At 44.8% G+C, this 15,249-nt stretch overlaps 1 protein-coding gene across 6 annotated transcripts in view; it reads left to right on the forward strand.

Moving 5' to 3' along the window:
- Chd7 (chromodomain helicase DNA binding protein 7) overlaps positions 1 to 15,249 on the forward strand; it is a 178,048-nt gene that overhangs the window by 86,882 nt on the left and 75,917 nt on the right. For 5 of the 6 annotated variants that reach the window (XR_003954972.1, XM_006538005.4, NM_001277149.1 and 2 more), the window contains one exon: positions 8,059 to 8,480. Coding sequence is in view for 3 of the 6 variants with exons in the window: in XM_006538005.4 (XP_006538068.1) it covers positions 8,059 to 8,480 (422 nt within the window). In the remaining 3 variants the exon portion in view is untranslated. Of the gene's footprint in view, positions 1 to 8,058; positions 8,481 to 15,249 lie in introns of those variants that run through there. The other variant, XM_006538006.3, reaches the window with a different exon arrangement.

Consider the following 15,249-nt stretch of genomic DNA (forward strand, 5'->3'; position numbering starts at 1 on the left):
GTGGACAGCCTGTTTGTTCTGAACGTTTTTTCCAGTGTGCTAGCAGGCTACCTTCATTCATTATTCACATTGCTGTGCACAGAGATGACACCTCTCTAGATGTGCCATGAGTGTATTGCAGCGAAGTTTAGCTCCCTACCCAGTCATGCTCACATTTACTTCTCTGTTGTGAAAATAGCAACTAATTAGTGGGGCATCTCCATAGGCGGGCGAGCCTCTCCTGCTCTCACAGTGATAGGGTAGCCCTCAGATAAGAGAACAGAGTCTTGACTCTAAGAAGGACTCAAATCCAAACAATTCTAAAATACAAACCCACCCACACAAAACATATGTGAGCTACACAGCCGGCCTCTCTCCTTGCCCAGCTGTGTAGATTCAATTATAATAATTTTCTCAGTTGCATAACATTGCTATTTGTTTATTACTGCGTTATTAGTCAGTGAATGAACCTCCCTCTTTTTGACCCCTCAGCAGTGTTTATAAAATACTTAATTGCTTTGGTATCTTCTGTTTTGTGTGTAATTCCAGCTGGAAGGAGCCATGGGGACAGAGTTTCTCTGTAAGTGTATAACAGAATGTTTCTAATGTGCAGTAAACTTTCTTTAAAAAGGTGTGTGTGTGTTTTAAGTTGAAAGTAAAGTTGTTTTGTTTCAATCTCCTTGTGACCCTAAGTAGTGTCGTGGGAGCCACTGGCCGCTGGGCAGCTCTGCACAGGGGGTCCGGGAGGACCTGATGGGAGCATGGCCAACAGTAAGGAGGCAGTTGGCGCTGAGCTTGAGAAAGTGGACTTTGCCTGGTGTCAGTCCTGTCTCCTTTTTGGTTTTTTTTTTTTTTTTTTTTTTTTTTGTGACTTGGGCAAGTTTTTTGTCCCCTTGGATGTATTATTCTCCGTTAGTGAATCAGAGAATGTATGACCACACTCAATGACCCCTTCAGCATAGCGTCTTTACAGAGACACAGGGAAACTCTGCAGTGTGGTCAAGGTGTGAGCTATCTCACAGGGGAAGAAGGACCCTCGGGGAAATAAACCAAAAAGAAGGAAGTGCAGGTTAGAAATAAGGGGAGGTACTTCTTTGAACGTGTGTAGTGTTGTGTGGCATGTTACCACAGACTTCATGGCTTATAGCCATGCCCTGCTCCTCCTCAGCATTTTCTTAGGTAGGGGTCTGGGCATGGTTTACCCGAGGCCACTCAGGGCTCTCCAGGATGCAGAGCTCAGGCAGAGTTTCTCACTGGAATCTTCCTGCTAGCTCCATTGCTAGCTCCATTCAGGTTGGGCAGAAGTACTTATGGCTACCTGGGGCAGTGTTGCTGGGTGTCTTTCAATGCTACCCTTAGCTCCTGGAGACTACCTGCAAGTTATGCCTAAGGGTTCCCCCCACTCCCCTATGGCCACTGGCTTCTTCACAGCCTAGATAAGATTCTTCCCTCCTCTTTAAAAGGCTCTCTGATTTAAGGCAGACTTGCCTAGGATAATTACCCCTTTGAGGTAACCCCAAACCAGTGATTTCTCACCTTGATCAGACCTGTGACGACATCCTTTTCACCTTTAGCTAGAAGTCAAAGGTCCTACCACTCTTAGAGATAATGGGGCAGATTAAGAGTTCTGCCTCCCACAACATGCTAATGAGTTTTTATAGACCACAGTAGTCTATCATTAAGCATTTATTGTGAGCTAAATATGCTAGATTCCCAGTCTCGAACTGTGGGGAACTTGTCTAGAGTGTATAAATAAACTTTATCACTAAATCCTCTAATTTTTCCCCCTTTCAAAAACTCCCAGTTCTGCAAAATCCCTGGTATTGGTCAGTGTTACTAAGAGACCTGTTGTCATCCTTTGAAGTTCGAGTTTTTAAAGCCGTAAGAATAGCAGAGTAGGTTGCTTTTTAATATTAACACACGTAAGCAGCGTAAATTGCTTTTCTGGGGCCAAACTCTATACCTTTCCTTTTTATAAAGCAAACTTGCTGTTGAATGTACCAGTGGCGGCAAAGCATGCTGTCAAGTGTGCACCAGTGGCTTAATGCACTGGATTCATTTTGTTTTTTAAGTATGTAAGTTTGACCTTCGTCTTCATTGTCTGTGAATAGAATTCCCTGGTGTCTGTGTGTGTGTGAAATATTTTGACCAACCCGGAGGCTTTGTTGAAGGCACATACAAGAGTGTTTCACTGCGCCTGAGCACTGGCAGCCACGGGAGTTTGGGGAGTGCTTGTTTATGGCACAGGTTGTGGGACAGGGAGAGCCTTACTGCTGAAGAAGCTGTGCTGTGGATTCTCATTCGTGAGTGCTAAGGAGAGGGCAGGGGAAGAGAGGAGAGGCGGGCTCCACGGGGTTAGTCTAGGGCGCTGCAGAGCTGCCTTTGCTGGCCTTGCCTCTAGAAAGCTGAGCTCAGAAGCACAGCACCCGAAGCCTGCTGTCAGCAGCCCAGAGATGGCGAATGAGGAGCTGAAAGCAAAGCCCTGTGTGGCAGGGCTCTGTAATGGGTCCATCCTCATGAGCAGCCAGAGCTGTGCACCCCACTTTCCCTAAGATGTCCCTCCTGTGGAACAGTGGCCATGCCTGCTCTTCTGGCCCAGGCAACACAGAAAATTATTACTCTTACTAACATGGACCCTTTAAAAAATTATTATTATTTTCATTAGGATGCGAACTCCTAGGCTTTCCTATAGATCTTGAATTGTGGTGTGCTTGTGTTGTTTTGTGTCTTTCCCATGACGCAGAGACAGTTTTGCCACCCCTGTACCTCTCTTACCAAAAGGACTTTTCAGGAAGGAGGTGGTCCAGCCTGGGCACATTCTGCTTACCTGTGCACTAGTTTTGAACAGGGATCACGTGGGGGAACAGCACTCAGATTTCACATAAACAACTAAGCTAATTTTTCCAAACATTTCTGAAGCCATGGAGACACATCAAAACATGTTCAATTTAACATCAGATTACTTTGTACCCTAGGAGTGAGTGAGTGAGTGAGTGTGTGTGTGTGAGTGTGTGTGTGTGTGAGTGTGTGTGAGTGTGAGTGTGTGAGTGTGTGTGTGAGTGTGCGTGTCAGTGTGTGTGAGTGTGTGTGTGTCTGTGTGTGTGTGAGTGTGTGTGTGTGAGAGTGTGTGTGAGTGTGTGAGTGTGTGTGTGTGTGAGTGTCAGTGTGTGTGTGAGTGTGTGTGTGAGTGTGTGTGTGTCAGTGTGTGTGTGTGAGAGTGTGTGTGAGTGTGTGACTGTGTGTGTGAGTGTGTGTGTGTGTGTGTGTGTGTGAGTGTCAGTGTGTGTGTGTGTGTGTGTGTGCAGGTTGTTTCAACTCTGTGAGTTTTGCATTTTCCCTAAGAAATGGCAGTTGGCTTACCAGGGGGAGGAAAGGGTGGGTTTAGAGTCCTTCCCCAGAGATAGACTGCAGTAGATGAGTGTGAGACACGCAGGTCCATCCTTTAGGATCTGGGTAGTTTTCAAGGCAGGGCAGGGAGGCAGGGAGCTAACTCGTCTTTTCCTGGTCCCTTCGGAATTGAAGTGGCTCTGGGGGGGGGGGGGGGGATGTTCCGCTCATTGCTCTTAAGCACCTGGCTTGTACCGTGAACCTCTCCACATTTAGATACCAGGTCCAGCAGCCCTTCCCTGTAATCCCAGGTAACCATCAGGCTGAGGCAGGGGGATCACAAGTTCAAGGGCAGCCTGGGCAATGTGCAAGACCCTGTCCCCAACCGAAAGTTATGAAACAAATGCACAGACACCCACCCGTACCCCTGAGGGGGAGACAGGAGAGACAGAGACAGACAGACAGACAGATGAACACGTATCTCAGCTTGAGTTCTCCCACCCCCGTGTCCCAGCGGTTCTGTTATTTGTTTAAATATGTGTTGAATGAACAAATTAGTCTCTTAATAACAAGTGCAGTTTTAAAAATTAACTTTCACCCCAAAAGTCTCAGTAGCACTTACTGAACCCTTGCTGTGTGCTCTGGATCTTTATATTTTGGCCCAAAGGTAGAACTTCAGATTTGATACCAGCCTTACTGTCTTAAGGGAGTGTAGAGGATCCAAGGCCCAGGGGAGACAAAACCAAAAGTTCAGAATGTCCAAAAACATTTCAAAAAAGGTTCATAAAGTGCATTTCCACCTTATGTGACTAATTTGTAGTTTGCAAACGGTTTAAATCATGGTTGGCTGTGTTGTGAGCCCATGTTTCTTGCTACCGAGTTCCCATTGGCGGCCACTTCCTTAGCAGATGTCGTGTCTCTGAGAGCTCCGATGGCTCTTTATGCCTCTCCATAGCTAATTTGCGGGGGGTACAAGTTGGCAGAAACAGTCTCTCCATGGTCCAGCCAGTCCCGGCTCTTCTTTTGTGAGGCATTACTCGGAATCTGTACTTGTTTGCATATGTGTAAATTCAGATATGTAAATGTATGCTTGTTTGCAAATAAGCCTTCACCCACAGGCCTACCGTATGTGAAGTACTGTGAGCTTTAGAAATTGTATGTGTTGTATGTTGGTGCTATGACTCTATATTGCTTATAATTAAGGCAAAATATGAAAAGAAGATAGCTTTTTTAAAGCTAGAAAAACCTTAGAAGGAAAGGACACTTAAAACAGTCAAGAAATCTCTCCTCTACACTTTTCCACCGTCTCATCTGCGGTGCTTCCTAAGTTTGACATAGCAGAGGGATTTGCCCTCGCTTCCCCATTGGCTGGCCTTTGACAGTGCATCTGGTCCTTCGGCAGCTCTGTACAAGTGCTGACTTCCTAGTTGATGTACTGTCAGCAGAAGAGTTAAGGGTAAAACCAATACAACTGGGTTTTTTCTTTATATAAAACATACACCTTGGGCCATTTTTACTTATCATTTAAATATCAGTCCGCTGGCTTAAGACCCAAGAGTCCATACTGTACTTCTTACAGACACCACAGTATGTCAAAAGGAATATCATGAACGATGTCGGGATGTGAAGTCTGCATGGTATCTAAAATCCCTCACCTTCGTTTTAATAAATGAGAGGTTTAGGAATGGCCTATATGGTAATATCAGATGTTAATGGCATTGATTACCTGTCAGGCAGTGGGGATTGATGGGAAAATGTCCGCTGTAAAATTAAATAGCATTAGAGAAGACTGTACCAAGCATTTGGTGGGGGTAGCCAGGGAAGTGGGGGGCCTGAGGGACTGTCAGGGTTTTACTGGGAGCTCCAGGTTTTTTTTTTTTCTTACCCCACATGATTAAGGCAGACCATCTGTTCTTTGTTAAATGTTTACAAAAACAGCTTCCCTCTAAAAGATTCAAGGAGAAGTAGGTCTGGTAAACACGCATTTCCCTGAGCACCTTCCCGCCCTCCTTCAGATAGTACCAAAACAATTCTGCCGTAGAGCAGACGAGATTAATACGTTTCTATGTTCCATCTTTACTTTTCCCCTCCTTGTGGGAGATTAAATTTTTTACAGAGTCCCTAATTTATGGCCTCATTTATTTATAAAAGAAGCATCTAAAGTGATTTGTATGCTAACATGTATAGATGAATTTTCAGCTTTTTTTGTGTTTTTATTTTGTGTGTGTGTGTGTGTGTTGCTCTTTTTAATTCATACATGTGCGCTGGAAAAGCTCTCAGGGGACACTGGTATTCTGTAACTGGAGTGGAAGCCATGCAGGTTGAAGATGGGTACATATCCCTCCCATAGTAAGTACATTGCTGTCCTACATTGGAGCCATCCCTCCGATTTTCCCTTGGTTTTTAGGAATAACTTTTCTTCTATTTTTTTGAATGCTAGATTCTCCCACAAAAGTTTCATTTCTATCCTCCATGCAGAAAGCTGTGTCTTCCTCCTGCTCAGTTACGTTAGGAAATGTAAGTAACTGAGCTTGAGCTGTTTCCATGTAGAAAGTGGAAATCAAGTCAGCCAACTCAGCTAGTAGCCGGGGCTTTGGTTGCTCGGGTCCCTGAATGTTTGTGAGGGAATATAGGCCAGTAGTGACCCTTCAGGGTTTGCTCAGTTCAGTGTTGGCTCCATGTTTTGTCTTTTCCAGAAAGAAGACTTCAAGAGGAGTGGGTTGGCATCAGAGAAGTGCTAGGTTTAGGAAACACTTCACCTCTTTCCCTTACGTGACTCCTGATAGCCTCATCACCTCCTAGAACGCACTTCCTGTCTGGAAGATGGGGTAGATATAACCACATGCTGTTGTCCTGTGGGACCTGTGTGCGAGTGTGTGTCGGCGTGCTCCTCCTCCCACGGTGCACTCACCTCTGACTTCTGACATGCCTTTCTGAATTCATTTCCTCTTTGCTGTGACCAAAAAAGGGCAACATATATTTTTAAGATTGGTCTTATACCAATTTGTTGTTGTTATTGCTGCTGCTGCTGCTGCTGCTGCTGCTTTTAGAACGATGGGGATCACAACCGGGGCCTGTGCCTGTTAGGCAAGCACTCTAACTATGAGCTATATGCCCAGCTCACCCCATAATGGAAAGAAACTTAACAAGTAGAGAAGCTGAACTCTGGGTGGGGGAAATGACTTCCCCAGAAAGTGTAACTGTCATTAGAGTAGCCAGGGCAGGCTTTGGTTGGAATGGTGGGTTACCTTCTTAAGCTTGTTCTAGTTTGTCATGTTGTTTTGGAGATGATCATGGAGCCCCTTGGAGATAGGATGAAACTTGAGGCACCTCTCTAGAAATACTCCTGTGTGTAAGGTTTTAGGAGCTGGTTGGAGTTTTAAGACATTGGATGAAGAAGGAAGGCTGCATTCAGGTGTCACCTCCAGTCCTTGTGTGGCCTGAAAGACAGAGATAAGTTCTACGATTTCCTTGTAGATTCAGGTATATGGACACATAAACTCACTATAGGGCAGAAGATATGCAGCCATAAAGATTTTATGTTGAGTTGTGATTTCTGTAAACTGTGCTAAACATGAGCTTCTAACCTTCCTTCGTGTTGAGTCTGTGGACTAAGCCTGGGCCCTACACTGCTCTGTTTTTGTGGGTTATAAGTTGTATCACCTTTGATATTGGTTCCGTTATGACTTTTGTTTCCTCAGGCAGGTTACTTTATGTTAGTGTGTCATTGTCCCCAACTGTGAAACTGGAAGGTTCCTCATAGTCCAGAGACCTGGTGTGGGAATATAGTGATGTTTCGGCCATGAAGCCTATGCTGGGCTTGTTGGAAGATCACTCAGCTCTCAGGGATATAGGGAAAAGGCAGAGGATGACTGAGGTTGCAGATGGGACGTTTTCAGTTATTCATTTGAAATGTGAAGATTTCTCAGGTGCAGCAGTCTGTCGGATGGATGATGCGCCTGCGCTGTCGCTGCCCTGTCTTGGGTCCTGGGCTTTGAGGTCACTCTGTGCAGGAGTTATTTACTCTGTTCTCACTTGACTTCTCAGCATCTCATCTTATTTGTCAGTATTTTTTAATGTGTACTCCCCCCCCCCCCCCAATTAATGTCAGCATTGATTTCATCTGTCTATCCATTCATCCATCTATCCATCCACCCATCCATCTGGCTTCAAGAAGTTAGGGAAAAAAAAGATTGTCCACATTTCTAATTACTTCAAGAAACTTAGCCAATGCAAAATCATTCTTTCACATGACATTTTAATCTAGACAATTTAATGTTATTTAATCCATATATGACCTGTGTACTCTGTAAAGGTTGTATTGTACTTAGCTCTATCTTTTTAGTACTAGAATCTTTCAATGTTGGATATGCTTGTTCTTTGTACTCTATCTGTGTCTTTGAGTCCCCCCCCCCACCCCCCATTCAGAGAGAGGCCTCTGAGGCTGAGCCTGTGTTTTCATTTTACTTCTTGCCCTGTGTTCTTGCAGTTGAAAGGTGTGGAATGTCTAGCTCTGTAGCCTCTTTCCCTTCCTGCACTAATGCTTTTCTGTAGTAATAAACTGGCATTTAAAGCATTCCCCTTAAAGAAACTCGTATGTTTCTAGGCTGAGAGAAAAATGGCGAATCCTGTTACCCTTAGTTTGTAGACGTTGCTTCCTTGAGTATAGAATAGGACCATCAGCCATTGACTCCTAGTTCCTTTCTTCATCGTGAAGAATGAGACTAATTCAGTCCCATTTGTGTCTCTTAGCATTCTCCATCGGAGCCCTTTCTAGAGAAGCCAGTGCCGGATATGACCCAGGTCAGCGCACAGAACGCTCAGCTAGTGAAGAGCGACGATTACCTGCCGTCGATAGAGCAGCAGCCACAGCAGAAGAAGAAGAAAAAGAAAAACAACCACATTGCTGCAGGGGATTCCAGTAAAGGTTTTGGTAAAGATGACTTCCCTGGTGGGGTTGAAAACCAAGAACTGCGCAGGAACTCACTGGATGTGTCCCAGGAAGAAAAAAAGAAAAAGAAAAGGCCGAAGGTCAAAAAAGATCCGAAGGAATCGAAGGAGCCGAAGGAGAAGAAAGAGCCCAAGACCCCAAAAGCCCCGAAGATCCCCAAAGAGCCAAAGGAAAAGAAAGCAAAAACTGTCACGCCAAAACCCAAATCCAGCAAAAAGTCAAGGTAGGCTGTGGGTGATCAAAGGCTGCGCATGGGGCAGACCAGCCTCACGCTGCAGGGTCTGGGTGAGTGGGGGTGTGGAGTGCCTGTGTATTTTAGATCATTTGTGACCAACTTTGGCTCATACAGTGCAAAGCTAAGGTGTTTGTGTATTCCAAACTTTAGGACTCTACTCTTACGAACTGCTGATTTATGCAGAGTTTTACTGGATAAAAAAAATGTTATTTTGCAGCCGGCTTCTTTTTGTAAAAACCACAACGGTGCTTGGTTCTCTCCGTAACTCATAGGGGAGGATTTCAGAGGAAAGCAAGGCCACTGAATGGCTCTGAACATTTTACTGCCAACTGCAGAATTTGAAAGAGAGTTGATTGTGTCTGCTTAGCAGGATAGGTCTTTCACGGCAGGTTGAAGTCCTTGTGGACAGTGTGGGAAAACACAGTGGAACTCATCATTAGATATGGCTTCAAGAACAGGCATGGGCTCTGGGTATAGGAAAGAGCCTCTCTTGCTCTGTATGCCCCACCAAGTCTCTGGCCCCCTAGAAGGCATATTTATTCAGTAAGAAAATCCGAGAGAAGACATTGAGGACTAATTTTTTTCATTTGTCCTGAACATTTCCAACAACTGTTCTGAAGCAGTTCCAGACATCTGAATCCGTCTTTCAGAATATGGCTCATGTTAGAAAATATTAAAATATGGTTTCCAGATGGAAGTGTAGCCGGACTCGGTTAATCTGAGCCTGTTCGCATACTCTGATAGAAAACACACTCCACTCTCTAGCCCACGTGCACATGTAAACATTTATGTGCTCACACACTCAGTTGGGTCATTGCCTCGTACTTTCTGTGTGGAGCTATAGCCCTTTGCTGATGGGCTACACTGTGTCATGTGCAGACACATACACCAGTGCACAGAGGAGGTCATAGGTGCCGAGAGAGAGAGAGAAGGGGGCAGCTTCTTCAGTGTCCCGCCAGCAACTCGACCGTATTCCGTGGGTTGAGGCTGTGAGTTTTCTTTTTACCATGGATTACTTGTGTGGTATCCAAAAAGCCAAGTATAGACGTTCACTCAAACTTACCAGTGCCCTTATATTTACAGACAAGGCTTGATTGTGCAGTCTTCATTGAAAAGGTTTTTTTTTTCCTCCCTGTGAATATTTTCTAAGCCCAGAACTCATTACAAAACCTTTGCATTTATTAAAGAGGCATTTTATTGAATGCTTATTTGTAGGTAAGTGTTCGGACTATAATGATAAGTAAGATACAGGTAAAATTTTTAGTCCGACAGTATGTGTTTGTTTTTAAAAAGCTGCTGCATGAATGTAAATACTGGGCTTTGGTCTGAGGAAGCACATCCCCCAGGGAGAGTAGTCAAATCCAAATCTGAAACAGAAGGTGTGCCCTCTTTTCTTAAGGTGTAGGTGTGTGTACTAAAGGGGTGTTCTGGACTTTAGCGGTATTATCCCCAACACTTTTAGTACCAGAATAATTTCAGTTCAGTTTTCTTTTGTTGTTGTTACTATTATTATACTTAATGGTAAAAATGGATCGAATCATTCTAGGATTCCGATATAGATTTCCAACCATCTTCAGCTCGTGTCTGATCAGGCAGGGTCTATGTTCCCAGCTTACTTGGGCATATCCTTACCAGCTGTGGAGTGGTTCGGAAACAGACTTTGAAATGGTGTATGTAGTAGTGACCCTTGTATCGTCCCTGACACCTGCGGGAATCCAGCCTGGTCAGCACTGGGTGTGTAGCATTTCCTTGGTGCAGCTAGAGATCCTGTGTCCACACAGAGAGCTATTGGGGCTGACTCCAGGGTAGCCAGAGACTGCACTCCTGAGAGTGAGGTCTCTGCCGAGTGTTTAGCACAACTTTTTTTTTTTTTTTTTTTTTTTTGTAGGGACAGGAGGGAATTTTTACTTAAGAAGAAAATATACTTTCTTCCTTCTCCCTGCTGGCACTCACTAGTTGTCTCCCTTAGAGCTATACACAAATGCTGTTTTGAGTCTTAATGGTTTGGGAACCTTTGACAGGAGCAGGGTGATGTGTGTGGAGATGTACAGGGGTCAGGAAGCCGCATCAGGTATGTGCCAGAGACTTAAAGGCCATGTTTAGGGGTGGTGCTGGGAGATGGAGGGAGTTGGTAGCACCTCTGTTTGCTTGGATCACTTCACACGCATGTGACCACTGGCTGATTTACAGTGAAGTGTGGTAAGGGCTATCCCCAGCAGCTTTCCCGTTGTTGATGGTCTTTCAGGATTGGCTGTCCAAACATAGGATAATTGCATTGAGATGTTAAATAAATTAACAAACCAAACCATTATTTTGTCAAACCACGTTGTTGCTATTGGTCAGATGAATTGAGTATGTCAATTGTGGTCTCCTTGTTCAGTTACATCTACAAGGAAATAGCATCCTTGAATCAAGGATAACGAGAATGCATACAACTCCATGTAGATTTTGAATAGCATAGCAGAATAATTATGTAAATTGGATATGCAGTGATGAAGGTAATGGGGGGTTTGGGCTGTGTTAGTGCTGGGGCTCAATTGCCAGAGCAGTTTGCGTCTACGCCGTGAAACACAACAGTGGCAATTTTGTTTTGCAAAATGCTATGTGATACCGGTTATTTCCATCCTTGAATAAGTTAACTTGATGAATTTGTTTATACAGAAAATAATTTTCCTACAGGGGGCTGAAACAGAGGAAATGAGCAAGTGAAATGAAAAATTTAGCCTAGTAGCTCCTCACTTCTTTCCGTCGGTGTGAGCTGTGTCGTTGCTGCCACACTGCCAGCAGACATGTTGTCCTTTGAGTGTTGATGAGGAAGTGACCTGCTGGTGGTCCGCATCATTCTCACACCCTTGGTAATGAGGGATGCACAGAGGTGATGGGCGTGCAGAGTGGGTCCTCTGGTGCCCACGTGGCTCTGCTAAAAGTCAGTTAAATTTGTGGACATCCTCAACAACCAAGATACAGTCACATGTGTCTTTACTGTGCCAGGGAAGCTACAATAGTCTGCCTAGAAGCAGTTACGTGGGATGGTGGAGAAATAGGAGAAACAGTTGCTCAACACAGTAGGATAAAGACACTTTGTACCCTAACAACAGGGTGGGGGTGGGGGATGGGCTACTTCTGGGCCCAACTCCTCTGATAGAGCTATGTTCCTTTTTTTTTTTTCTTACTTATATTTTTCCTATACCTGTTTTTTATTGCTCTCCATGGGTGTCCTTATAGCTTTCAAATATTGGCTGTTAATATTGAAAATAAAGGCAGGCCCTCGGCGGGCGGGCGCTGGAGAGGCTGCGTTTTGCATGTGCTTGGATTCCGGGCTTTGCTTTTCCCTCTCCGGGCTTTGCTTTTCCCTCTCAGTGCTCTCTGTTGTGCATGCGCGGGCTCTGGGAAGAGAGAGTTTGGAGGAAGCGCTTCCTCTGAATGACTCTTGAAGGGTTTAGTGGTCCATTTAGCTACATAAAGATTCTTTGAATGTACAGAAGAAGGGGACTTGGCCAGAGCCTGTGACTTGACTACTGAAGCCTGAATTAGCCGGAGCAGTGTGACTGCCGCTAATGTAGTTTCTAGGAACACGTTTGGTTCATTGCTCCCTTCCCCACCCCCACTGTTAAATTTAGCAGAAATGAAAATGTTGTTTTTCAATCGAGTGAAGATAGCATTTTATTTTAAACCAGAAAATAAACATACTACTCTCATTTTTAAAAACTACACAAAATACTAAGAACACAGGCCATGCATTTTTTGCTAGCTCCTGTAATTATCATTAACAGTAGTAGTTAATATTTATTTAGCACCTTCCTCCTGAGGAACTTATTTTCTCAATTATAATCTTACAGAGTTAGGGTGTTTTCACCCAAGAAACACTTATTCAGTCAGCAGACTCAGGTCAACTAATATATCTTCGCATTGTGCTCTCTGTCAAGCTTCTCGAGAGGGGTCCCAAGTAAAAGCAACTCTGTAAGCCAGCCTAAAACTGGGGCCAAACGCATCTGACATCAGGTGTCTTCACAGCGGCTGTGGGAACGAAGTTCCTAGATTCTAGTCTTTTCCTATCTTGTTCCTTCTTTCCCTTTAGAGCACTTAGGTGCTATGATTTAGTTTGATTCAAAACACTGGAAAATCAGACCTTGTTTTGGCTCATGCCTGCCAGAGAGGCTACACAAACATGCGTGTGCATTTCAAGTGTGTAAATCGCAAAAGAAGCTTTGAGCCCCTTTAGTGCTGGTGGGGAAGAAAGAAGCACCCTGGGTGATCATGCTGGCTCTGCCTCCGAGCCTGTCTTGCTAAGTCTCTTATTGTCAGGACACGTTAGAGATGAGGTGCATGTGCCCACCCTTCTGTCCCAAAGCTGCCCTTGTCTTCTCAGAGCCATTAACAACGATTCAAGTCCCCAGACGTTCCCTGCTTTGGGGTGGCCACCTCAGTCCCTCTGCTGTGGGCCTTCCTCTCTAGTTCAAAGTAGGAGAACCATCAGGCAGCTTGGAGAGCAAGTGCTGCCCCACTGCGCTGTAAGCTACATGCAGGATGTCCCTGGTGGGGGCATCTACTCTGCAGTGAGCTTCAGTGGACTGGAAAGCAATGACCTGCTACAACTTTGGTTTCTGCAGGAAAGGAGAGTGTGTCCTCCCCTCCCCCAGTACACCACCAAATAGCAGTGGAAGGTAAGGAGGCCCTGAGCAGAAGTGGGTAGAAGAGGGAGACTTCTCTAGAGATATTTTTTGAAGTCTTTCTGAAGGAGAGTATTACAGAGGAGTGTATTTTGCTATGGTAGACTTGGCTTTCATGTTATCTCTGGGAGGAAGGGGCAAAGAGGACCGCAGGCTGACAGTGCTGTTGGCATTGGTGCTAAAATGTCCTTACTGTGTCGGAGTGCTTGGGAAAAATAGGAAAATGGGTACAATGCAGTGTCCCGTCTCTGGCTGTGTAATGATGCTTGCCGGGCTAGCCTGGGCCTAGCCAGAGTACTCCTGGTATCAGTGGATGTCAGAGAGAACCAGGCAGCTTCCTCGCTGGCTTCTCCTCACCTGTGTGCCTTTAGCTCTGAAATGTTAGATAAGGAAAAGCTATGAATTACGGAAAGTTAGGATCGCAACGCCCTTAAATATTCAATAGAGTATGGTTTTATTTTATTTTATTTTACTTTATTTTTAGTCCTGAACTATAGTGGAGCAATGTAGTTCGCTTCCCAGTGGTCTGCCTTCCCTGTTTGGGTAGATGGTGGCAGTTTTCTCCTTTGTGCCCTTACTGTTGATCCATCTAATTCCCATCCTGCTGATTTGACCTGATTGAAATATGGGTTGGTAACATGACCTCTCCTGTGTCAGCCACCCTGGCAGGTCAGAGAAGACAATTGTGAGCCTAGAGAGTAGGATAGTGAGTGCCAGGGTGACCCTCTGTGGAGTGTAAACATGGTACAAGTAGTTGAATGTGCGTCTAGCAGCCCGGCACTACCATACCATAGAGGCTCCGGTTGGCATCAGCATCGTAGGGTAGAACTAGGCTCACCCTCTGTGCTGTACTGCAAGGCCCAGCAGTGCCATGTAGCTTAAGCGGCCTGTGTCGGTGTCGGGCTTCAGTGAAAAGACAGCATCTTAGCTGACTGCACTTCTTTTCCAGGTTCCACAACTTAATTGAGTCCACAAAACAATGTGTAGATTTTCAGTCTTAATTCTTGACGACGTGACAAACATCTTTGCTTCAGAATATATTATTGTTAAAGATTTAGTTCTTTCAGGAAAATTTTCTGTTGTTTTCCCAGGTGAACTTATGAATGATGATCTTTAGAAAATGACTAACACTATAGCAACTCTAAAGACAAGGTCCTGATATTACTGGCTTAAAATGACCCAGGGACTACACCATGCAGAGCAGATGTTTACAGGGAAGTTGGTTAAGACCTGCCAGATGCCATGGGAGGCCATGCAGCTCTGGGCCTGACACTCCAACACGCACACATGGGCTCTCAGGCAAGGTATCTGGTTCTGGACGACAGTGCCTGGCGTTTGATTGTTGAATGCCAAGATGTCCCACGTATTCAAAACATAAAATCAGATTAGTCCTTGCAATCTTTCCTAGTTTTCTTTGCTATTCTTTCTTTAAAATGTAGCACTTGGGGATAAAGAAATGGCTCAGCAGTTAAGAGCACTGGCTGCCCTTCCAATGGACCTGGGTTCAATTCCCAGCGCCTGTGTGGTAGCTCACAACTGTCTATAATTCAGTATCTGAGACCTTAACACAGACATACATTCAGGGAAAGTACAATGCACACAAAATAGATAAACAGGTAGGTAGGTAGGTAGGTAGGTAGATAGAGAGATAGCTATTTTTTAAAAATCTAGTACTTACAGTATCAGCAAGAATCTTTTCTACAGTAGCTATACCTTTTAAGGCAACAACGAATAGGACTGTTTTCTGGGTGTTTTATGTAATGACTTTCATAGAACTCAATGCTAGTAGTTTTTGTTCACATCCTGTGTCATTTCTAGTGAGCCACCACGTGGTTGCTAGAAATTGAACTCAGGACCTCTAGAAGAGCAGTCTGTGCTCTTAACCGCTGAGCCATCTCTCCAGCCTCTATGTTTTCTAGTACACCCAAGCTTTTTAGGTTGCCCTAGTGGGTGAGCAGGTCACCTGGTCCCAGCGCAGGTGTCAGGGCGTGCATTAGAGGAGAGTCTTGGTGTGCTGGTGTGTTACCTTCTACTCAGTGTGTCCCAACTGCTTTCTCACTAGTTTATTCTGCTGTCTGCAGTTTATT

This window comes from Mus musculus, chromosome 4, assembly GCF_000001635.26.
Source record: "Mus musculus strain C57BL/6J chromosome 4, GRCm38.p6 C57BL/6J".
Classification (NCBI taxonomy): Eukaryota; Metazoa; Chordata; class Mammalia; order Rodentia; family Muridae; genus Mus; species Mus musculus.